The sequence below is a fragment of the Porites lutea genome, chromosome 7 (genome assembly GCF_958299795.1).
Source record: "Porites lutea chromosome 7, jaPorLute2.1, whole genome shotgun sequence".
Lineage (NCBI taxonomy): Eukaryota > Metazoa > Cnidaria > Anthozoa > Scleractinia > Poritidae > Porites > Porites lutea.
The window spans coordinates 228484-252268 of NC_133207.1; the positions used below are offsets into that span (position 1 = coordinate 228484).

At 38.1% G+C, this 23785-nt stretch overlaps 4 protein-coding genes across 4 annotated transcripts; 2 read left to right on the plus strand and 2 right to left on the minus strand.

Moving 5' to 3' along the window:
* Positions 1–4241: 4241 nt before the first annotated feature.
* On the minus strand, positions 4242–6836 carry LOC140943369 (uncharacterized). The gene has a single exon (XM_073392444.1). The coding sequence runs from the start codon at positions 6834–6836 to the stop codon at positions 5958–5960; it is 879 nt and encodes a 292-aa protein (XP_073248545.1). The 3' UTR covers positions 4242–5957.
* Positions 6837–6989: 153 nt separating this feature from the next.
* LOC140942838 (breast cancer metastasis-suppressor 1-like protein) lies at positions 6990–13654 on the plus strand. Its single transcript, XM_073391853.1, has 13 exons — positions 6990–7196; positions 7298–7385; positions 7483–7538; positions 9619–9710; positions 10486–10545; positions 10733–10829; positions 11093–11191; positions 11477–11541; positions 11635–11668; positions 11954–12026; positions 12219–12272; positions 12804–12834; positions 13079–13654. Exons 1-13 carry the CDS (start codon positions 7064–7066, stop codon positions 13163–13165), a joined length of 969 nt encoding a protein of 322 aa, XP_073247954.1. The 5' UTR covers positions 6990–7063; the 3' UTR covers positions 13166–13654.
* An 87-nt stretch (positions 13655–13741) lies between these two features.
* LOC140942903 (probable RNA-binding protein EIF1AD) lies at positions 13742–17952 on the minus strand. Its single transcript, XM_073391921.1, has 5 exons — positions 17657–17952; positions 16937–17045; positions 16613–16721; positions 16025–16087; positions 13742–15236 (listed from the first exon to the last, which is right to left on the minus strand). The coding sequence occupies exons 1-5, from the start codon at positions 17741–17743 to the stop codon at positions 15074–15076; spliced, it is 531 nt and encodes a 176-aa protein (XP_073248022.1). The 5' UTR covers positions 17744–17952; the 3' UTR covers positions 13742–15073.
* Positions 17953–20850: 2898 nt separating this feature from the next.
* Positions 20851–22419, plus strand: LOC140943760 (melanocyte-stimulating hormone receptor-like). Its single transcript, XM_073392868.1, has 2 exons — positions 20851–22219; positions 22251–22419. The coding sequence occupies exon 1, from the start codon at positions 20923–20925 to the stop codon at positions 21871–21873; it is 951 nt and encodes a 316-aa protein (XP_073248969.1). The 5' UTR covers positions 20851–20922; the 3' UTR covers positions 21874–22219; positions 22251–22419.
* The last annotated feature ends 1366 nt before the right edge of the window (positions 22420–23785 follow it).

Here is a 23785-nt window from a genome sequence, read left to right on the forward strand (position 1 = left end):
CGCTGCAACGTGTTGCTGCAACTAGTCACCTGTCCTGTAGATACAGTGACCTGTCACCGCAACTTGTCACCTAGTGTGTGCCGACCTTTAAACTTCATGTCATAGAGTCGAAGAATATATAAATAACAAACCTAGAGAAAATGGAAATGTGGCAGGCTTTAAATGATCAAGTCAATGATTGGTTGTTTTCTATGCTTATAAGTGTATATGTTACACAGTAGTCACACAACAGGCATAAAATAATGCCCAGGCCATAAAGAAGTGATGTAGAAGTATTATCAGCTGTTTAATAGAGTTAAACTTTCAGTTTCTTTCAAAAGTTGTCTTGTATTTGTGTTAGGTTAAGGTTATTTAAACAGGTAAACTTGGTAACCATGCATTCTCTCACAGGTCACTTTGCTCGTCTTGCAAAACAATTTTGGAGAGCTCCCTTGCAGGCTATATTTACCCCAGGTGGTGATGTACTGCTAGGAGGGTATGGTTTTTGGCTTTTGACTTGATTAGGGAATATGATTTTGTAGCGGCATGTCCTAGATAGGGTATTATGTTCTTCATAAAGAAAGAAGCAACAGCCCTTTAGGGCTTGATTATCAGCCTTTGTTCAGGAAACCAGCCTGTATTTCTACCCTAAAATAACTCCAGCCATCTCTTCTTGGAGCAGACCCAAGAGAGTGGCAGAAATCAAGCCTACTGCCCACACAGTTTGAACCTTTGTCCTAAACAAGGTTCTAAAACAGATTTTCCCCATACAATCAAACATAGCTGCTTTTTAGGTTTCTTTTTGTTCTTAATCCAAATTCTGAGTTAAGTGTCTTTCCCCCATCCCCTGCTGTTGCTTCAAAGAACAAATTATGGACAAATGTTTGCCCTGAGAATGTTTTTTACATGATTATCAACCCTTTGAACACATTTGCCTCTCCTTGCATTAGGGACATTTTGCCAGGCAGCCAATAGCTAACAGCTATTGATGCCATTTACTTAGGAAACAGAAACACCCAAGGAAGCTCTGCCTATCTCTACACTATGACAGCAATGCTTCTAATATATCGTAGGGGACTGTAGATTGCTATAACAACATTACATTGATATTTACACTGAAATAAACTAAGTAAGTTGTTAACAAAATAAACTTATACTAGTTATAGTTATTGCTAAGTGCCAAAAAGCAAAGATTATACCTATACACTCACGCTGTTCAATTTGTGTAGACATGTAATGCATTGTAGTAATTTTAAAAAAATTAATTGAAAAAATAGATTGAAATAAATTCAATTGCATAAGGGAAAAATACTGTGTAATAGTGCAAACTTAAAGCAAGGGGCACACATACACCAAACCATGGACTGGCCAGTACCTCACGCATGCGCACAGCCATATCACACAGGCAGTGGCAGCCATGGACACTAATAATTGGTGTCCATGGCTGCCACTATTTGGGGCTCATTATCATCGCATAATCATTGAGTCAATGAACAGGGAAAACTCGTGTCTCCAAGACCCTTTACTGCTGAGGCGACTCCTTTAAGCGCCAGCTCCACACAACACATGTGGGAGCTGTTGCCTGGGAACCGCAAATCAATTCTCCCATGACATGCGTGGGGAAGGTAGATCACAAGTTACTGTGAATTGTGTGTCAGGAAATTAAAGCAAGAAGCACACATACACCAACCCACATTAATTTGATCCGCTTCCAAGAATCAGTCAGTTCGGACCCACAGAAGACGCAACCAATATTCGAAGATCAAAGAAAATTAACTACAGTACATGTCGCCGTGTATAGAAATGTACCGAAGAATCTTTTTCAAAATGTAGGGATTTGTTCCGAAAAAACTATTTCGAATGTCATTTGGGTGGCTAAGGGAACGCTTGATGTAATTTTGAGCCAAATGAATAAGAAAATTGAAGACCGGTTTCACTTCCAGTGATATCGGAGACGCCTAAATTATCAATTTTCCAGTTACGTCACAGACAAGGTCAACGGGTCACGCGTCCAGCCGTCTCTCTTCGGGGAGGATCAAAGACCGGTCCCGGGAGACGGCGGAAATCGAGCCTAGGTGTATGTGTGCCCCTTGCTTTAAGTTTGTCTTTTGAAAGGAGTGAACCAAACTTCTCTACTGCATAAAGAATTGGAAATCCCGACTTTACTTCCTTGCGCGTTTTTCGAGATACTGAATTTCCATTTTGTCTGAAGTTGCGTACATTATTTTGCGTAAAATTTAGTGGTCTTGTAAGTCAATTTAGAATCCTCGAAAAAATAGTTCTATATTTGGTCTCTTTTTAAAGCTTAATAAGATTTGTGGTGAGCCGATGAAGCCTTCCAAATTATTTTCCTTCAAAGATGCAATAAATTTTACCGCATTGTTCCAACAAGCAAATTCGACAACTATCTCCTTTGATGCAAATGAATATCCACCCGCCAATTGGTTGAAGACGTTACGAGCACAGGACTCACAAACACGCACATGGCTCGTGGATTCTGTATCACGTGTTTGCTCAAAAACAATGCATTCTCTGTTCTGCATTACGTCACAAATGTTGCCTTACATTACAGTATGTTGCCCAGTATCCGGACACTTCAGTTTAAAATTGCAATAACTTTCCTTTGTTAATCGCAAGAGCTCTGAAATTTGGCCCAGAGAAAATCTATCTAGTCTTTAATATGACGAAAGACAGTTTAACTTTTTTGCCTTTGTTTCCATCGCTGAATTAATATTTTTGCAGAGCGCCTATGTTGCCCAGTATCCGGACAGCTGGCCTAGTATCCGGACACAACAATAACAACGTAATTGTACATAAATTTCGACAGGCAAGCGACTTATAAGCTTCTCTTGCACTTGCAAAGTAGTCTGGCAATCGATTCCGAAAATATAACCTAGCATCGTGAAATAAAACATAACAAATGACTGGGGTATGGTGGGGAACGCGAGCCGCTGTTTTAAAAATGGTATAATTTCTCACTTCTTTGTCTAGGAACTTTTTCACTGATTTAAGGAAAGCATCCGTGGACATGCCGAAGCCGCAGTTTGCAAGCTCAATGAGCCAATCTGCAAACGACTTTCTTTCTTCATTTTTTATTTAAAGACAAGCTTGGGGAAGGGACCTCAACCCGACGGTCAAAGGTCACTCTCCTATTTAGTCTGACCTGCAGTGTTGATTTCTTCATGCTCAGTCCCCACAATAAGCCTACTTTTCTAGCACTAATTCCTCCTTCTTTCACATCTCTCAATCCCTTTGTGACATTTTTTAGACCATTGCAACCCCATTCTAGCAGTCCCAACTGGGAAAAGTATGAGAATTCCAGGTTCAACTCGGACGCTTTCAGTTATATATAGAAAATGCAGTCACGCGAAAGAAGCGGCGCACACGAAATCAAGTCGCCTCTGAATGAGTGAAGAAAATTTCCATACGGAGTTGAGTAGAGTTACATTTTACGACTATATCATATATCCTAAGCTTTAATTATAGTCACTGATATGAAATAAATCTTATCCGGAGAATGTACACAGCTTATTCATCGATTGTGTACAGCAAAGAAAAAACTGTCCGGATATTGGGCACATGACATCAAAACTTAGTGAATGTTTCTGGCTTCCGTTATTCCAAACAAATCGAATTTCAAGAAGAATTAATGAACTTTCTGAAAACCTGACTTCCTTAAGTATCTTCACTTTAAAAATAAGACAGTTTCTTTGAAAATAACACACATTACGCTCCCTTTTCTGACCAGCACTAACTTTACTGCGCAGTAAACAGCGTAAATATTAGCCATGAAAAGTTTATTCACCTGAACAGAACGGCGTCTTCTGCGACTGTTTCGCAAGCTTTCAAATCGCCAAAACTTTCATCTTAAGGCTGAAATGTTCAGCTTTCATTCGAAATACTTCGTTTACCGATAACTGAAAAGGGTGCCTCAAAAATTGAGTTTTTGTTTCAAGTGTCCGGATACTGGTACCGTCCGGATACTGGGCAACATACTGTACTATATGTTACATCGATACAAGATTTTGTCTGCCCCTGGAACTATCGCGCACGTCTCTATTAGGCTGCCACCTCCCAGCCTTGCATCTTCGCGAGGCTGCTTGTTGGCAACCAGTAATCTTGTGATACAAAAGAAGTAAGCCAAAGAGAGAAAACCAGTATTGTACATGTAACTTACAGGTACATTCATTGTAGATGAAGTAACGCAGAGAACTGCAGTGCCACGCCAAACCTGTATCATTGTTCATAAAACCAAAAAAACATTCAATCAATGATTACCTTTATTTTCCCAAACACAATACCATTATTACAAGACAACATAAAAACACTAACATTAATAATAGATCTTTCTAGCAGTTTGCCCCACTGAGCACACCCAATAAAACAAGGGTGAAGAATTTTCAACAAATTGCTGCACTTTTCAAGCCTAGCCTTGAGTTGGTACTATTCTTCACAGGAATACGGGCAACTGTCCAATACAATATTAACAGCTTGGCTGTATGTTTTCAGAAAAAATATAACAAAAAAAATTGCATTTCCGCATGCAATAAATACTTAAATGTTATAATATATAGTGGAGTACATACTTTTCTACTTTTAATGTCAACTTGAGACTTAAGCCTTTCAACACTACCTTCTGGCTTGCAAAGTGAGATACTACATGCAAACTTGTTATGCTCAAAAGATGATTTTAATTATTTAAGGGCAATTTTAGATGAATATGTAATATTAGTCATTAAACTTCAGTGGCATATACTGGTATTTCCACAGTTAGCCCAGTTTGAAATTCAGGTTTCTAAGACAGATATTCCCTTCCAAAATTGCCTCATCCTCGGAGACCCAGGGGCAGTGAGTCGGGCTGGGATAAAAGGCGCGACAAAGGTTTTCAGCGACTCTCACCGAACCATTTCCAAACACCGGCTCCCGATTGTGCACGAAAAATGCTTGGTATTATTGTGCCCAATCGGTGAACAGCATCTCCTGATCTCTTTTTGTGAGTTCGTACACTACAGCTATTGACTCGATCACTGCTTGTCTAGCTCACGCACCAAAGAAATGCACCCAGTTTTTTCAGTCTCTATCATGATTATTCCAATTGCTTACCTGTTCAAATACAAGCAAACTCTTCTGGAGCTGAATTCCTATCAACCATATCCAAGTTCAGAAAGAGAAAGAAAATTTTGTCACTGCTTGTCTACATCCTCCAAAAACATGAAATTTGGCATTTTCACATTGTAGTTGTGCAGTGGCGGCAAAGAAATGTACAAAAACGCCTGATGCACGTGTAAAGTCAAGTCAAGCCTTGTCAAGATACTGCTTTTTCGGTGTTCTTGTTGTCGTCGCCGTCGTGGCATCTTACACTCCCTAATAATTACAATCCCTTGTTATCGGTCAGAAGCAGAATTTTCTCGGTACAAATTGAAATGCTACTGTTGGTAGCATGCAATGTTTTTTCAACTCATCAGTAGGTCCTTCGTTTCTGATTTGAGAGTTTCCCTTGCAAGCACAACCTTGGCGAGACAATAGCCATTGTGTACATACACACGAAAAGAACTCAGGAGATGCTGTTCGCCGATTGGGCACAAAAATACAAAGCATTTTTTGCACCCAATCAGGAGCCAGCATCCACTTGACCGTTTGGAAATGGTCCAGTAAGATTTGGGGCTTTTTTTATCTGTGCTTGAAATCTTTCATTGCATCTTTTCTCTCAACCTGATTGACTACCCCTTGGTCTCTGAGGATGAAATTGCCCCATTACTATCTAACAAATAAATCATAAGAAGCATTCTTTTAGCCAATTTCCAGAGACAAAGGAGCCGCTTGACAAGGCATAGTCAAGGTTTTTAGCTTTAGGTGTCTGCATATTATTGTCATATTATTCATAAACTAATAATTAAACTAAAAACTAAAAATAGTTTTACCAGCCAAAGTTGTGAATTTTAACTAATGACAAAAAACAAACTGCTCAAGATGAACCATTACTGCTTGAATGGTTGTCCAGTGCTTCCTTGGTACACTGCCTGGGCAGGGGGGTATGGAGCTGACCCTTGTGCCCCAAGGGGAGGGTATGCTGTTACTCCAGAGGCCTGAGGAGGAACATAAGGAGGTGGTGCATCACCTACTGGTTGGTAGAATCCTCCTGGTGGTGGGTTGTATCCCATAGTAGGTGGTTGGTTGAATCCCACAGGTGGCGGCTGGTTGTATCCCACAGGCGGCGGCTGGTTGTATCCCACAGGCAGCGGCTGTTGAATGGTCTGCTGTGTTGTTGTTGTTGCAGTGACTCTCGCACCCATGGGTTGTGTGACTAAAACTGTTCCTGGGTGGTGACGATGACGATAATACGGGCAACAAGCACAGCAGCAGCAAGCCAGTATGGAAATCACAATGGCAGCGAGAACCAAACAGCCAAAGACAATGCCTCCAATGGCTGCCCCAGTGAGGCTGTGGGAACAAACGCTCTTACAGGTATCATCCGAGTCACAGCACTCTCCAGAATCACAGTCCGAATTGTACGAGCACGAGTAACAGTTTTTTCGACAACCACCGTCGAAGCATTTCTTTTTGCAGTCGCCACTGTGACAGCATTCTCCGGTATCACACTGATAACTGTACAAGCAGAAGGAACAGTATTCTCTGCAGCCGCCGTCTGAACATTTCCTCTTGCACTTGGAACTCTTGCAGCATTCTCCCGTGCCGCACTCGTAATCGTAGGAACAGAGGTAGCATTTTTGTCTACAGACGTTATCTGAACAGCACGTCTCTAAGGATTCACAGTCAGAATAAGAAGTGCAATAAGTAGCACCTCCTAAGTGCAAAAAGCAAAAAAAAAGCAACAACCCAACTTCCTTGAACGCCATTATTAAGACGCAATGGATGATGGGACGATTTTCGGCACAGCCCAAAACAAAGTACCACCTTGCCAAGAGGAAGTTGTAGACATTTGATGATGACTTACATGTTGAAAGGAGCTTAACGCATGGCAAGATATGTTTTAGCCGCTGTGTTATTTTGTTAGTTTTTGTGTTTTCAGTGTTTTCCGAGTAATTTCTTTGGTGTTTTCCACCAAAAACTTGAAATTTTAGGTATGCCTTCCGTCGAAGGTGAAGAAAATGGTGAGGATGAGGTAGAAAGAAGCCCTAATGAGGACGAAAACATGAGTGAAGACGAGGATGAAGAGAGTAGCTTGAGCTCGGACGAGTCATCCTCCGAGTCGAGCAGTTAGTGTTTTCAATTTTCCGCGCTTTTTTTTTTTCGTCTCATAATTTCGTCTGCCTTCCTGTTAGTTTTAGTATGGTTTTAATGAATCTTTTTTATTTAGTTGACGAAACAGAGAATGAGAGAAGGAGAAATGAGTGTCTGAACGATATGGCTGACTTGGAAAGACAGTTTAGCGACCTCAAAGAGCAGTTAGTATCAACAGAAGTTTCTTTATAATTCTAATACTTTAATCCATTCTGTCAGGCGATATGCAGTTTTCTTCTTCAATACAATTTTTGTTTTCAGGCTTTACCGAGAGCGCATTAGCCAAGTCGAAAAGAAGCTAAACGAAGTGACTGCAGGCAAGTGCAGAATGTAAATTTAGTTTTCTCTAGGGTGAGCAGGGGTAGGTGGCTGTTAAGTCATTCAGTCCCCTGACCTTGCTTTCCCTGCGGGGGTACTTAACAAAGTTTTATATGGGAAGGTTCCACCGCAAGGTCCATCCCCTTACCATGAATTTCATTAAGACCTGGCTGTCGGCAAATTTGCTGGCTATTTCCCGTGAACTGGTTGCTTTGGAAATTACCTCAGTTTTTACGAATAACGTGAGAAACATTTGCTGCAGAACACAAACCTTGGATTGGTAAAGTTTTGTTCTTGAAAAACCAAAGAATCTCGCCCCAGTAATTCTTAGTAGGTTTTATTGTTCAATTATCAAAGCTGAACACACTGCTGAGCAGCCTTGCATTTACCCAAAACCATGGAGTCTGGGTGCCAAAGCAGCACAATGCTTGCGCAAATTCCCACACATTTTCTCGATGTACAGCAAGGCCAAGCAGCGTTTACAAAGAATGCTGCTTGACCTGATTCAACCTCAAGAAAAGTGCCAAGAAACGAGACAGGTAAAATGTCCTTTGTTTTTTAGTATGATAATCCTCAAACACCTCTTTTTAAAGAAAAGATGCATTATTCATATTTATGAAGGAATTAAAAAAAATGGAGTATTCATGTGCTGTCACTGAATAAAAAAGCCAAAATTTAGTGATGTCTGTGTTCTGTTCAAACACTCTAATTTTTCCTCCAGAATGCTGGAAGTGCATTCTAAGAGGCCCAGATGTCAAACTTTTCAGGGGGGGATGTAGGGTGCATGCTCCCAGACCCCCCTAGAAACTTGCGCAAGTTGCACACAAGTCGCACCTTTGGTGCTAGTTTTTTGTTTCTCCGCCTATTCCAGAGCTTTTGCCACATACTTAAAATCTTATTGAAAACCATGCCTTACCCTGTACATTGTTTTACAGAAAAGGTACCGTAAATGATTGATTAAGCACCACAGCGCTTTTTTCATTCAACTGTTATAGGTGCGGTGCTTACACGAGAGCGGCGCTTGTTCGAGAGCAGAGCTTATTTCAACTATGGGTAAAACATTAAGGGGAATATAGAGAGAATTAAGTGAGGCGCGTACTTAGTATGCACAATTTAGCATAAAATGTGTCGTACACCTTGAACTGTTATATGAACTTGGTTTCAAGAGTTTCTCTACATTCAATTTTTAGAACTCATGAGTTGGTCAAGTTTTTATTTCTCAAGTGATATCAAGCACCATAACAACTTAGTGCCGTAGTGCTTATTTGAGAACAGTGCTTATTAGAATATTTTCAGTAAAGGTGCAGCACTTATTTGAGAGTGGTGCTTAATCAATCATTTACGGTACCCCTTTTGTATACCTCCTATTGACAAACGGCACTCCTTTCACATACCTATTTTACAACGCTGCATTTCTTTCATCACTGTTGTAAATGAACTGTCTTTCAAATACGAATAAATCACAACATTTTCTTCACATTTCATCTTGTCTCTATGGTGCTTTCCACCTTAAATATAGCTTAACTGACTGCATTCTCTTAAAAACCTTTTCATAGGAACTTCAATATACCCTGCCACTTATGGGAATATGTTATAGATTTATGTGTCAGAACATAATGGGCCATTCTGATGTTTAGCCTCACTTTTCACCATAATGTGTTTCTTGTTGGCACCTAATAAAAATATGAATATTTGATGCCTTTGTAACAAACAGCAAGTGAACCAAATGTGAGGGTAAGATGGTACAGAGCTGCCAGAGCAGATAATTGATTATTCAATTTATTCTCTTGATTGGCCTTATCAATAATCACAAGCCTTGGGCGTATATCATCTATTATGTCAATAACAGATACAGTGATAGAACGCTTGACACTTAAATAACGTTTTACTACTACTTCTACTACTAATAATAATATAACTAATAATTCAAAATCAATGGTGTCAATCATTTGGCTGGTTTGTAGAAGATGTCCCTGCAGTTATGTTGGTTGATATGTCCCTCTGCTAGGAATTAAACTTTTTTCAATAACAAGCAGAGCTTGATTAATAATTCCTGTCATAATTTGTCTCTTATTACAGAATCTGCTATGGAGTATACAGGACCTGTAAATGAGCTTAAGGAAATGTGTGAGATAAGAATAGAAGTGGCAGGGATTTTACGTGACTGCAGGGTGAGTTATAACTTACTTCCTTGTTCAAAACAGAATCGAGATTTCTCTTAGGAAAGTTACATTGGTCTTGTGAAGGCAGCCATTTTATCCTATTGTGCTGTCACCAAATCAGTATACCGCACTAAATACTTCTAAGTTTTAAATGCTGTGTTAAAATATTTTTACATTTTAACCCTTTAAGCCCCAATATCCACAAACAAATTCTCCAAACTGATCTCTATACATTTCCGTACAGAATTAGTTGGGAGAAATTGATAAAAGATCAGAGATTTTTCTCTTAGTGATCATTTGATTAATTCTCATAGATGTTGCACTTGACAATCTATGGATATTGTTAGGAGAAAATTAATGTTGGTCACTATTGGGACTTAAAGGGTTAAAAGGCACTGTTATTATGTGGATCACTAGAATAGTCCAGTTTCGAATTAAAAATTACCGCTGAATATAAACATTAACGACACATTCATACAGGGTTAGCCTCGACGTAAAGTAAAATATTCACAGATTCTGGCCAGTAAGTGTTTGAAATTTGAATATACACAATAGACAGACTAATAAACAGATCTTTTTCTCGTTGGAATTTGTGTATAAATTATTTCAGATCCAGGCTAAAGCTGTAAAAAATGCGTCTTCACTTCTTTAATTCAGCGGTCATAGCGAACTCAAAAATGGACTATTTAGTGAACATACACTGTAGATAGAGATGGATTCTTTTCTGAAACATTGTGTTATTGATTTTTCTTTTTCAACAAGCTGTTTGAAATTGTTGTTTCAGTTAGGGAATGTGAAACACAAATATGACGCAGATGAACAAGCAGCCATTCAGCACTTTGAGGTGAGTCAAGTTTACAAAATAAGTTTCATCAAGATCTCATCTAGTTCTCCTTTGTAGTTGTACACCATTCTAAAAATCCCATGGGTGGTACTGGTCCCTTTATGATGGAAACACTGCACTAATGATTGAGGTTCTCTGCAAAGAAAGTTCCCTCTTAATTACTTATCTATTTGCTTTCTTATTGCAGAGTGAAAAGCTGGCTCTAATGGAAAGTATGAAGCAAGAACTAGGGGAAAAAATAAGGAAGTTAGAAGAAGATAAGCAAAATATGGACATATCAGCTGGTAATGTTATACATAACGTTTGAAGGATTGCACATGTATCCCTAATGATCATAGTGGTTCTCAAATACCAACATACTCACTTTCTTCTAGTTAATCGCCCTCTAGATAGTTTAAATAATAAAGTCAGCACACCTTTTTACACAACCCTGTAACTAGTTTGAAAGTCTTTTGATTGGTTGCCCACTGGTATTTACTACAATATTTGTAAGAATATTACCATGAATCATTGTGAACCTTAATAATTTTTTTTTTTTTTTATATAGACATATGGCTTGAGTCACAGTCACTGAACAAGAAACACAGAAAATCATCTGATGGATCAATGATTTCTGATAAAAGAAGGAAGCCAGTCACAGTTACAGATATCCTTTTTCTGCAGTATTTTCTGTTTATTCCTTTGAGTTACTGTATAATACGGACATCTGTTCCTTACCATTACTACACTCCAATTTGTTTTCTAAGGTACAAAACTGATACATGTAGGTTGGTCCCAAATCTTTTATGCAAGACATACTCAGCATACTACTTGATGTCCTATATTCCCGACTTCTCTTTGTGCAGCTCCCTGGTGTTGTCAGCCTTCAGGTTATGACATATGATAAACAGAAAAAACTTATGTGGTAATATATTTCCTTGACCATGTGTAAGTCCATATATTGTTTATATGTTAAGAGAAATGGACATTCTTGAAGACTGGGCAGCTATCAGAAAGGTATATGTGTAGTTGGATCAATTTAATCACCAGTTTTAGGTTTAAAAAGCTAAAATTAATTACAAACAATTTCTTTGTTTTTACTCTCCATAGGCCAAAGGAGCTTTGGCAAGAAGAAGGCAAAATAGTAAGACATGGTTAAATTATTGGTTCAAACTTCATAGCTGTTCTATCTTTACTCTTGCCAAGAAAAAATTGTTGGAAATTATGCTGCAGAGGGTGTTTCAAACGAAAGCCTTGGGAACCTTTTGTCTTCCTCTATGATCACTGGGATGAAACTGTAACACAGTTAATCCTATCAGTATGTTCTCCTTTCTTGTTTTAGCTCTCTCATTTCCCTAAATGCAATAATGGTATTATTATTATTATTATTTATAGTGTTATAATTTTTCTTTTGTTTTTGTATCTGTAGGTGGTTGCCAGTTAGAGAATAGTCCTTTTAGTGCAAGATATGAAGATGGAAAACTGTATTACGAAGGAGAGTGGTATGTGGCCTATTAAAGTGAACTGTTATTTACCAAGAGCTGAATGAATAATTTTAATCAAGGTTAATAATAGTTATTAGTGTCAGCAATGTCTTTCTACCCATTCAAAACACAAGACTAAGTACAATATATCATTGCAAAATAGAGAAATTGCATTAATCTAGTGTGTTTTGATTCACTTTTGTCTCAAAGGTTCCACAAAGGTGATCATATACTGATAGAAAGCAGAAATGATACCCACTCCAGGTTTGTAAGAAATTAAATGTTACTATCATATCAGCTGTGAGTCAGCCATGGAAAGTCTTTTCTTTTTACTTGTTAGCAGTTTCAAGTACAATAGTTGCTGTTGTCAGTGTAACTGAGCAGTATCTAGAGTGCGTTAAGTGTGACTGATTAGTTAAAACAAAGTATAGCTAAAAAGGTTTTATTGAACAGAACTTCATTTCCTTTTGAAAATTATTATCAAATTTACTTTTTTTGATGAACCTTTATCTTATTTCCTGTTTTGATTTGCTGCAACTTGAGATCATATTAGTTGTGTAAACTGCAGTACATTCTGTGCTTGTCGCAGAATTTTTTGTGAATGCACTTGACAATGTAATAATATTTATTAATTCACTTTTTTTCAGGTTTGGGTAATCTTTATTCCAAGATAATTATTATAAATTCTGTTTTGAAATTTTAAGAGTTCTGTGTAAAGATTCTTGCAGTTTTCCTAGACTGGTATCATCACAAGTCAAAAACATTTATGAACATTTTAATTTTTTTATATTTCAGTGCTTTTGTAACTGGAATCAACACTGGTGAGGTAGGTTTTTCCCCTTTTTTTGTCACTCAGTAAAAATGTGCTGGTGCAGTCAGTAGATGATTCAAATTTAATGCATCAGCCAATTGTTGCTTTTGAATAATATTGGACATACACACACTAGTTATGTTCCTGTTATCATTGATGACATATAAACTGATAAATGGAAATTATATCTTCACTTTTAAATAATGGACTAGTTTGGGACTGACTGTCTGACTAATCATTTTGATTCACTTTTTTTCAGGTTTGGGTAAGAAAAGGAGATGGATCTAAAACAAAGTTGTATATAGGCCAGCTACAGAAGGGAAAATACAAGATCAGAAAGACATGAAAATAAAAGATCGCAGAGACTTGAAACCTACTGATTACAACAGTTAACTTGGACTAATGACTGTATAGTACCATACAGTAGGATGTAAATTTATTTTGGAATGACCCTTGTCACATGACCGGTTAATAATTCCAACTAGCGAAAGACAGACATTCAAGCATGGCAAGCCTTTGAATTCTGGTCTGTTGTTACCCATAGATCTTAAGTCCACTGCCCTATCTTAAACTACTAGTAGATTGTCAATATATTCTGCACACAATTTTAACCAATGAGTATCCGTGATCAATCGATCAGTTTTGTGTTGAACCGAAGATTTGAGTTATTGGCTTACTGGAGTTCTGACTTACACTTTTACTATTTTGTGAAATATTTAAAGAAAATTATAAACTGTCCAGTTCCCCACTGTTTCTTTCAGCTGTGTTAGTAACTAAACCCTCATGGGGTAGATGTTTGTAGTTTTATTTATTGACCAGGCCCTGGTTGTTCAAACGTTGGATAACGCTATCCACCGGATAAATCACTATCCAGCGGAGAGCGTAATTGATTTCCGTAATACTTATCCGCTGGATAGTGATTTATCCGGTGGATAGCGCTATCCAACGTTTGAACAACCGGGGCCAGAATATTGCTCCAGCATGATCTGGTATCAGTTATAGGATTAATCTGTTGTAATAATCAGATTTTTTGGTTCAAAGTACCCGGTTACAGGAAATTTGTGTTCTTAAAATTCACAATTTTTTAGACACCTGAAATGGGTGCATTGTTGGTGATGATGTTGCTCTGATCATCAAAACAGTGCACCTTTAATAGTAACAGTAGTTTCTCTAATACGTAGAATGGTTCATTACAGACTCAATTAGCACCAAACGCATGGATTCACACTTGCTTTGCATGTGAGCCTCTCAAGCTTTACAGGCCATTCAATTTTCACTCTCAATCCTGATAGAAACTCACATTCTTGACCAACCCAAAAGTACTGTACTGGAAATAACTGAATGGGCTCATGAAATAAGGTCCTTGAAGGCTTTTTATCTATCAATGTGAAATTCCTGCTTATTTTCACTACTACATGATTGCAAGGCTACCAAAAAAACATTTTGTCAAAACTCACAAGTCTCTCCTTCAGTAAATAATTTTTATTAACAAGATTAGGGCCATTTATACGAGGAAAAATAAGACGCGTCTTACATAAGACGCGTCTTAAATAAGACGCAAACTTTCCGTATAAACGGCACATTTCGTCTAAAATAAGACGCGGCTTAGCTAAGATGCGTCTTATTAGATAAGACATGCTCGTATAAATGGTACAGTTCGCGTCTTATTTACGACGTGTCTTATGTAAGACGCGTCTTATTTTTCCTCGTATAAATGGCCCTATTGTTGCAGGTTGTGTATTATTTCTGTTTAAACTACTTGCTACTTGCTATGAAAACTGTTGAAAGCATCTAACATAGTCATGTGCTTCCAATAAACATTTTTGTAATAACCTGTTGACAATGTTTGCTTTCTTTCTTCACTGGGCTTGAGGTAATTCATGCATCAACTATCTTATTCTTACTTGTTTTTAGGAGTACTAATTTTTTCAGTAATTATTACCGGTACATTAATTATTACATCTATTGGGCCATCACACACAAAAAAACACAAGTTCAAGCTTTTAACAACAGAAATGAAGTACTTGTCAATGACTTTCTCAAACAAAATAATTTAGAATTCATACCTAGAAATTAATTCAAGTCGTAAAAGTTCAGATGTGGCAGGCATAGAATATTTTTACTTAAAAAAACCTGATGGAAGAGATTAATCACGAAACTTTATCCCAAAATACAATTGATAAACCTGCCTATAGAAAAAACTAATAAATAAGTTTCTTAATATAAATCTGATGGTGCAAAATTAATGTAGCTATCATTGTTCATTGTTGTTGTCACTCTCTTCGCTTGAGGAGTCTGTGTCTACATAACATGTTGGCTTTTGGTGGTTTGGATTAACAAACAGATCATTGTCGTCCTCAGAATTCTCGTCTTCATCATCATCACTGATATCTTCGTTGGCCCTCCTATGCACATTACTACCAAAAAAAAAAACAGTTGAATCATAACAACAACAACAAACCTTATTAATAAACAGATAATATTACAGAAGCATTGCCTGCACCTAGCCAGGCTAATCGAGGCAGGACAATGCGTGCAAAATATGAAATTAAGACTAAGGCTAACTAAGGAAAGTTTACAGTTTACAAATAAATGAAATAAAAGTCATAATAAGGATGAGGACTAGATAACACAATAATGAAGAAATGATTAAAAAATATATTGTAAAAGTAAAAAGTAATAAGCAAAAATTTATTTTTTTGACATTTTGGGCCAATTTTACCTTTTTAATTAAGTTGGGCATGTCAATATATATTGTATCATCTTCTGAATTCAAAATATCAAAAAGTAATTTACAAAGTGTTTTTTTGAATTTGTTCTTAAGGAGATAAGCGTCCGTTTGCGCGGGGCGTAAGGTGACCTGTCGGGAAATTAATGTTGTAATAATAATAATAATTAAAATAGTTATTAAAAATAATAATTATTATTTTGGGATCAAATAATTGATAAGATTCATTTTCACTAATATGAACCAAGATAACATCATACATCTAACATCATACACTCTAGAGTAAGCATTACCTTGACCCCTTAGTGAAGAATGCAGTGATCATTAATTTTGAAGCAATTTACTTCAAGAGCAGCATTAGTGATTGTAAAACCAACCATGCAAACTTATATTATTTTCTACAAATAAGCTCTTCCAGAAAGAAAAGTATTGATATTGATACAGACAGCTCATTATTTAAGTAATCACCATTTTTACCTGCTTCCTTGTTTAACATGTGGTTTTTCATCAGCAGGGGATTTCTCTATGAACGTCTCAGGCCTTAAAAACAGATTAATATTATTAATCTACTTTAGGGTGGTAGTGAGATACCAACAGGGGGTTGGGGTCTACCTTACATTATTATCTTCTAATTTATTCAATTTATTATTACTACTACAAAACATACATGACGAGAAAGGAAATTTTCATTATTTTGAATTGAAAAGGGTGGTTTTTAGTTACCAGTACAAAATTAAAGAAGTACGTAATAACATTTAATCACTTATGGCTGATTTCACCAAGTTGCCAGGTATATCTCACGTAATTTTTATTTTTCCATTGTTTTTGGGTATGGTAATATATGCTAGTGAATTTAAAACAAAGGAAAAACAAAAATAACCTGATATAAAAAATTAACTGCAACATATATGCAGGAAATTGAACAGCTTGGAAGTTCTTTATGTTCTATTTTCTTTTTGTTTCCTCCGAAAAGAGTTAGTAGAAATCTCAGTTCCGGCCTGGCTGTTAGTGACAGCCCCGTATAATATTGTGTAAACACTTGGTAATTCAGACTTTTTCTCTTACCACAAGCCTTCACTTTTCAGATACTTTATTTGCTTGCTATAGAGAATATAAACAATCTCAGCGCAGACTTTGTTTCCTTCCTCTATTGGATCAACAATGACAAAATCTCCTGGAAAGCACATTTAAAAAAAGATGTTAGTCACAGCTCAGACTCCATAATATAAGCAGAAATTGTGCAATTGCACTTGTTTAGTTGAGCTAAAATGACAATAACAAAAAAACTTTGATTCTGAGGGACTTGGATATTATTTTCTTTGTTGCATGATTGTGACACTAAAAATTTCACACCCTTTGTAATATTTGTGTTTAATGTTTACGCCATACCTCGTTTAATCCAGACACTTTTTCTAAATTTTGATGGCATACTGACAAGGTATTTACTGCCATCAGGTGTTTCTGCCTCATGAAGGTTGTTACCACGACTTCCTAAAATCTTGAATAGTATAGACAGGTATTTTAGTAAAGACGAGTGTCTTTTTTTTAAGTGAAGGAACTATAGTGTTGCTTTGTTGGCCAAATAGAGCATGACAATTATTTCCCTAGCTCTTGTGAGAGTGGAAACAAAATGGAGCTACAGTTAAACTACTCAGCCGCAAAGAGCTTACGTGAAGCTGTACTACTTCCCCCCCTCTTCTGTTTTCATTGCCAGAAGGGGAGGGGGGGCGGTCATTACACAAAAATTATGCTTCTCCATGATGACACAAAGAATGGCTGTGTAGCAGACTATAGGAGGTATGGCTAGCTATAGTTTACCACCTTACCCATCACTACTCCCACATAAACAGGCCACCTGCCCTCCACTAACATAGCTCTTTCACAGTATAAAATGGGGTACTTCTGCCTTTTAGAGAGTGCATATCCAAGTGGGCTAAGCTTAATGAGCTAAACTATTCAAGGAATAACAAATAATCAATTAATAATTAAGCTTAATTAATTAAAATTTTTTAAATAAGAATTACATATCCAAAGCCGCTTTATCTTGGAAATGTAGCTACCCATACTGGAGACAAGGAAATCTGTTTCATATTGTGTACACCTTCTTACCTTAACGATCTGCTGATTTGGTTCTGGCACTACATAATCATCCAGAACCTCTTTTGTAACGTGTTTTCTCTTCGTCGCCTTCGACATGCTGTTCTTGAATGTCAGAATTGATGCGATCTATCGACTATTTGGGCTAAAAACTGGGCGACCCGCCCACCTTTCAAATTTTTTTCATAATCAGGCAGCCATCATTTGAAATTTCTATTCCTTCACTTCCGATTTTAAGAAAAAATTATAGAAAAATATTGTGCACATACGACCACGTTGAGACGCCATTTTGTTTTATGAGTCGTTACCAGCTCGGCCGGGATGAACGACAGAATCTGGGAACGACCTGACCACAGAATTGGCCCGGGGGTTCTGGGGATGAGACCATTTTTAATCTGAATTAGCCTGCGTAGCAAGGGTTTCCGTTTGGTTTCGGAGCAAAGAAAGACCGAGGAACGGGATTCTCAGTTTTGGTCGCGCGAGAAATGAAACAAGAGCCAAAAAATGCAATTTTTCGCGCGGTCTTTGACTCTCGTTCCTCGTTCTTAAACCGCACGGAAAACGCTTGCTACGCAGGCTAATCATTATTGGCCCATTTGAACACTACTTTTGTATCAAATTCCCAATTGCTTCTCGTATTGAAACGACTTTCCGATTCTTCATTAAGGGCCTGTTTACAAGGAGAGAGGGTTACCCTTGTGCTAAGGGTACTCTAGAAAGCAGGTTGAAGTTAGCTCTGGTTTACAAGCAAATTTCACAGGTAGGGTTACCCTATCACTCGGGTCAACTTAACCAGCTTTGCTGACGAGTTTCGTCATGCGTGACATTCTTCGTAACGGTCCGAAAATTTGAAATAATCTTGAAGTTCTCTATGGAAAACACGTTCTGAATTCTAAAAAAGGGAAAACATTATCATCGCGGGTAGACAGAAAATAGCTTCTTATTTTTCAGATGTTTATAATCAAGCTGAGAAATTAGATAATGCCGTTCAAGTTGGCACGATTACTGGTCGCGCATGACGGCGGAAAGTTGTCCCGGCCAGGCGAGTTATCCCTAGTTGAACGTTTACAAGGCAGGTAGGGTAACCCTCTTGCTAGGGTAACCCTAGCACTCAGGTGGGGTTATCCTAACGCTAGGGTTACCCTCCCTGCCTTGTAAACACGTCGTGTGAAAAAAGAAGAAATAGGCGAGTCCTAGGGTAATCCTAGCACCATCCTTGTAAACAGGGCCTAAGAAAGAAGAACGGCTTGTCTGTCCGAAATATCGGGAAACCTCAAGTCGCTTTTGTCTTTGGTGTTTTGTTATCAATGTTTACAAAACTGAACCACAACATTGACATTATTATAGACCGGAAAACGAGTGACATGTTTGTTAAAGAGCGAAAAAATTGCCCCGATTAGCACGATCCCGCGGCAAGTGCATACGACCGCTCCTCCTTTTTAATTGCCCTACCCACCGAGCCACTTTTACGAAAGTGACTAGCATATTTTAGCATCAGACCAAAACAAAATTTTTTTTTTCCGAGCAACTTGTGAGCAACGTTCTTTACAAACATCAATTTTTGATTGTCTTTTGAGCAACTTTTTGAGAAATTACGGCCGGGAAACTTTTTGGGTCGAGCAACTTGTTGAAAGCCCTAAAAGTGACAACGAAAACGAAACCTTTAACGCGCGTGGACTAATTACTAACGTAGTCTGTCCTAAACCAAACTATAAAGGCCTCAATACAGACAGATTGGCGACATCAAAAGTGAGTGCAATAGAAGCGCATAGCATTTTTTTTTTATCTCACGCAGTGTCATATAGCAGTTAGATGACAACAACAAATTAGAAGAAAAAGTACTTTCCATATTGATAACTGTCACTCTATGAATCATTTGTCAGACACGACAATGCCAGGCCTTGTTTCAACTTTGAGCTGAAAAGGAACTTTAGTTTTGGTCCCTATTTTTGGCTAGGCTACTGACTTCTCCTAACATAACCCTTGAAAATTTTGTATTCATAATAAGAGAATAGAGGGATAGTTTCTGAAAGCACAGATAAAATCCCACACAAAGGAATGAGCAGGTTAAATGTAACCACGTTTTTACTTTATCTACCCACTTCTTGGCCAACGCGAAGTTTCCATGATATCACTTCCTGATTTCTTAATCGCGGTAATCCCTAGGCAATGTCAGTCCTGGTCGGTTCTTATATGCTGTAATTGTTTATTAAAATTGCGGCTATTTAAATGATATGGAAAACTACCGTAGGGGAATAACTCTCCAGAGTGTTTTTAGAGACGACAGTTATCTGAAATTCTGGTTTGGGTGGAACAAAAACGAAATCTGATGCCACGCCAAATAAATACTGTTTTTTCTCTCTAAACAAATTAGGAGTTAAAACTGAATTGGAATCGAAAGTAAATGGTTTTTTTTTCAGCCGGATGTCACTGTGCTTAAAAGTGAAAGCTCATCACAATGAGTATATTCTTTATTCTTGAGGACATTCCTTGCGGTACAGCTCATACTACGGTGGCCCACAACTATCACGGAAAAACCAAAAACCACACGGCAAAACCAAAAACCTCACGGCAAAAGCAAAAACCTCACGGCAAAAGCGAAAACCTCACGGCAAAATCAAAATACCCCACGACAAAACCAAAAACCTCACGGCAAAACCAAAGACCTCACGGCAAAACCAAATACTTCACAGCAAAAACCAAATACCCCACGGCAACAGCAAATACCCACGGCAAAACCAAAGCCATTTTGCTCACTGTGAAGTATTTGGTTTTGCCGTGGGGTTTTTGGTTTTGTTTGCCTTGAGGTATTTTGTTTTTGCCGTGAGGTTTTTGTTTTTGCCGTGACACGGTTGTGGGCCACCATACAGCTCCCATATGACACAAAAGAAAAACGTTTTAACCGGGATCATAAGCAATAAGAACTTGTTTTTGTGTTCACAAAATGCCTTATTTCATGCTCTGCTTGTTTTATTATGTTTAAAAAAAGATACTTTAATTATGAACAAAAAGTCAGCTGCTAGTTTTAATATTTCTAAATTAAAACAAGTTACAAAAAATTTACATCTAACAATTAAATATGAATCAGGCTTCAACGCGCCAGCAGCTTGGCGCATGTGCCGAGGTGAACACACCTGCAGTCAAACTCTCCTGTCATAAACAAGAACTCTCGGCTTAACATTTTCATCTGCAACCTTCAAAGTCAGAACGGGGAACTCCGGTGTAATTGTGAAAAGGTGAAAAATGAGCTTCAAAGCACGTCTTCGGCTTGCAGAAAAATGACGACAACTGCGAACTTCACCGGTCATGAAAAGCAGACCACATTGAGTAATCCTCTAGTGCCATACTGTTCCCCAGAATTAGCTGAAGGTATACAACATCCGCTTGTATGTCTTATTGTGCTGAACATTTTCCTGTCCATCTGTGCGTTTCTTGGGAACTCGTTAATCCTAGTTGCGCTTCACAAGAAATCATCTCTTCACACGCCGTCTAAACTTCTTCTCCGTTGCCTGTCAGCATCTGACCTCTGCGTTGGGCTCATTGCAGAACCAGCCATTGCTGTGTATTGGACTTCACTAGTTTTTGGGGGGAACGCGACCTGTCGATACTCAGCTCTCATCAGCCACATCACGGGTTACATATTGGGCTCAGTGTCTCTGCTAACACTTACGGCAATAAGCATCGATAGGCGCTTAGCACTGATGCTGGGGCTCAAATACAAACAGATTGTAACTTTGAAGCGAACATGCATGACCTTGATCGCTGTGTGGCTTCTTTCCATTATCGGCACCACACTCTATTTTGTGAATTATTTCATAACACTGTGGTATGGTAACATTATAATATTATCGTGCCTGGTAACTTCTATTTACGCTTATGCCATGATTTTTCGTTTTCTTCGCTGTCATTCATATAAAGTCAAAAAAACTGCCTATCAAGGACAACCGGGCCAAAACCTCCAGCCGCTTAACCTTGCGCGATACAAGAAGTCGGTCAAAACTGCGCTGTGTGTACAGCTAACTTTAGTAGTCTGTTATCTTCCATATGCTGCAGCACACGCTTTGCCTAAAAGACCACATGAAGTATCCAAGTCTCTATATCTTGTAAGGGCGATGGCGCTGACTTTAGTTGATCTAAATTCGACACTGAACCCAATTCTTTATTACTGGAGGATCAGAGAAGTAAGACGATCAGTGAAGGAAAGTCTGAAGAAGACTGGCCTGTTCTAGTTAATTAACAAGGATTCAAGGTGCTAGCCTCAACACACCCAAAGATGTCAAAGATTTGGACAATTTTTCTTAAGAAAAAGAAAAGGTTATTTTTAGTCTGAGGTACACATCTGATGGTCTTGAAATAAAAGCCAAGCGTGCTCATCAAAGTGCCAGTTTGTACTGTGCGAAACGTCAAGGTTCATTACCGAAAAAGGAGTCAAGGAGTTCTAATCAAGCAGAAACAAAAGATATTTGAGTATGCAACTCCAAGCTAAAATAAAACAGAATAGAATCTCGTTGTGAAGGCTTCATTTGCCGTCAATAACTTATAACTGAAAAAGTAAAACCGAAGTCGGTCAGTTAAGTCAGGAAAATGAGTCAAAATGGCGCGCTAGACACATTTCAGTATTTTTAGTCACAAAGCTCCAACAAAAATTATACAGACAGCATTTATTTCAATAGTCTCTACACATAAGTGGCAAAAAGATAGAGATAGTTATAAGAACAGTGATCTTGTCGGTTGTTAGTTGGCGATTATGCGTGCATATGGGCCTTGGCCTCTAGCGGACAATGACTACTTGAACAAACATTTTATCCAGGGTTCTAACCAGTCCATCTCACAACGGCGACGACAACGGTAACGGCAACGCTTTTTTGTACATTTCTTTGCCTTCCGTGCACGACTACGACGTGAAATGACCAATTTCAAGTTTTTTGAGGGCGGGAACGGCAAGGCGATAAATTCTGTCTTCTCTGTCTGAACTCGGGCGCGGCCCCCTCTCTTCAGTTCCAGCCTAAATTCCCAGGGCGACTTGGAAAAATGGCGAAATGGTTTGAAAGGATGCGGAGTCTATTTTCCAGTGACGTTTTCATGGACATCGCCGTTGAGGGATCGTAAGGTCCCTATTATACGCGGGTAACTCCTTATTAGGAGAGTAAATCAACCTCCGCGCTGCATTTGACATTCATGGTGTAAAGACAATCTAGAAACGTCATTGAACTTGTGCGCTTGTACATTATATATTTGATAATTTATGTAACGGAAATAGAATTGGGAAATTCGAATTATGTAATAGCACAACGAAACAGGAAAAAACATGAGTTATCAGTTTTTCAGCGAGAAATAACAATTACATTTAAAACCGTTCTTAATATGCTTTTAAATAATTATAGAATTTTATCAGGATAATTATTGACTTAATTTAGGGGCACAATGTCTGCAAGTCAACAATTTTGACAGTAATATGCATGTAAAAGACTAGCTAGATGGTTTTTGCATAAATGGCGAAAAAAATGAAGTAAAAGTTGCTCCTCAGTTGTTTTCGACATATAATGCGGGTTTGGGTTCCACTGAACAAAGAACAAAGAAGAAACAAGCATTTTAAATCATCAAGGTTCTGTAAAATAATAAATAATTTTTGCAATTGAAAAAAAGATCACAGCTTTCTTTACATTTCACTGGGATTAACTACTTTTTTAATTGTCGACACAAAACGTCTGGCAGCCAAAAAATATATTCAGCCAATTATTTTGGATCAATAATTTCTAGCTTACCACAAAGGTGTACCCTGCTAGCAGAGTCGCTTCCATCTTTCCTGGATAAGTCCTTCCTCTTCCCGACTAATCTAGGAAGATCGAAGGAGACTCTGTTCGCAGGGTAGTTAATTGGAGTGTAATTTAAACTTTCTTTTAAGTCCGTTCTAGTGGCTCTAAGCGTTTTCGTGAAGGTTAAGGTAAAATGAAAACGTGCGTTGAGCCCAATAGGTTCCTGTGTAATTTCTTAAAGTATAGTTTTCTTGGAGTTCTTAGCTGAGAAACCGACAGTTGAGCATCTCAGTCTAGTTGATGACTCAAGCGGAGAAGGTGCAAACAATTAGCATCAGACAGCAAATAGAGCGGAAGTCTTGACAAAATGGCGTTTAGATTATGA

What these genes read in the sequence shown, in the direction of transcription:
- LOC140942903 (XM_073391921.1), bottom strand. Translation starts at nt 17,743, where the DNA reads ATGTCGAAGGCGACGAAGAGAAAACACGTTACAAAAGAGGTTCTGGAT. An exon ending in CAAATCAGCAGATCGTTAAG is followed by an intron (nt 17,046 to 17,656) that starts GTAAGAAGGTGT and finishes ATACTATTCAAG; the next exon opens with ATTTTAGGAAGTCGTGGTAA. An exon ending in CTGAAAAGTGAAGGCTTGTG is followed by an intron (nt 16,088 to 16,612) that starts GTAAGAGAAAAA and finishes TCTGTTTTTAAG; the next exon opens with GCCTGAGACGTTCATAGAGA.
- LOC140943369 (XM_073392444.1), bottom strand. Translation starts at nt 6,836, where the DNA reads ATGGCGTTCAAGGAAGTTGGGTTGTTGCTTTTTTTTTGCTTTTTGCAC.
- LOC140943760 (XM_073392868.1), top strand. Translation starts at nt 20,923, where the DNA reads ATGACGACAACTGCGAACTTCACCGGTCATGAAAAGCAGACCACATTG.
- LOC140942838 (XM_073391853.1), top strand. Translation starts at nt 7,064, where the DNA reads ATGCCTTCCGTCGAAGGTGAAGAAAATGGTGAGGATGAGGTAGAAAGA. An exon ending in GGATTTTACGTGACTGCAGG is followed by an intron (nt 9,711 to 10,485) that starts GTGAGTTATAAC and finishes TTGTTGTTTCAG; the next exon opens with TTAGGGAATGTGAAACACAA. An exon ending in ACTGGGCAGCTATCAGAAAG is followed by an intron (nt 11,542 to 11,634) that starts GTATATGTGTAG and finishes TACTCTCCATAG; the next exon opens with GCCAAAGGAGCTTTGGCAAG.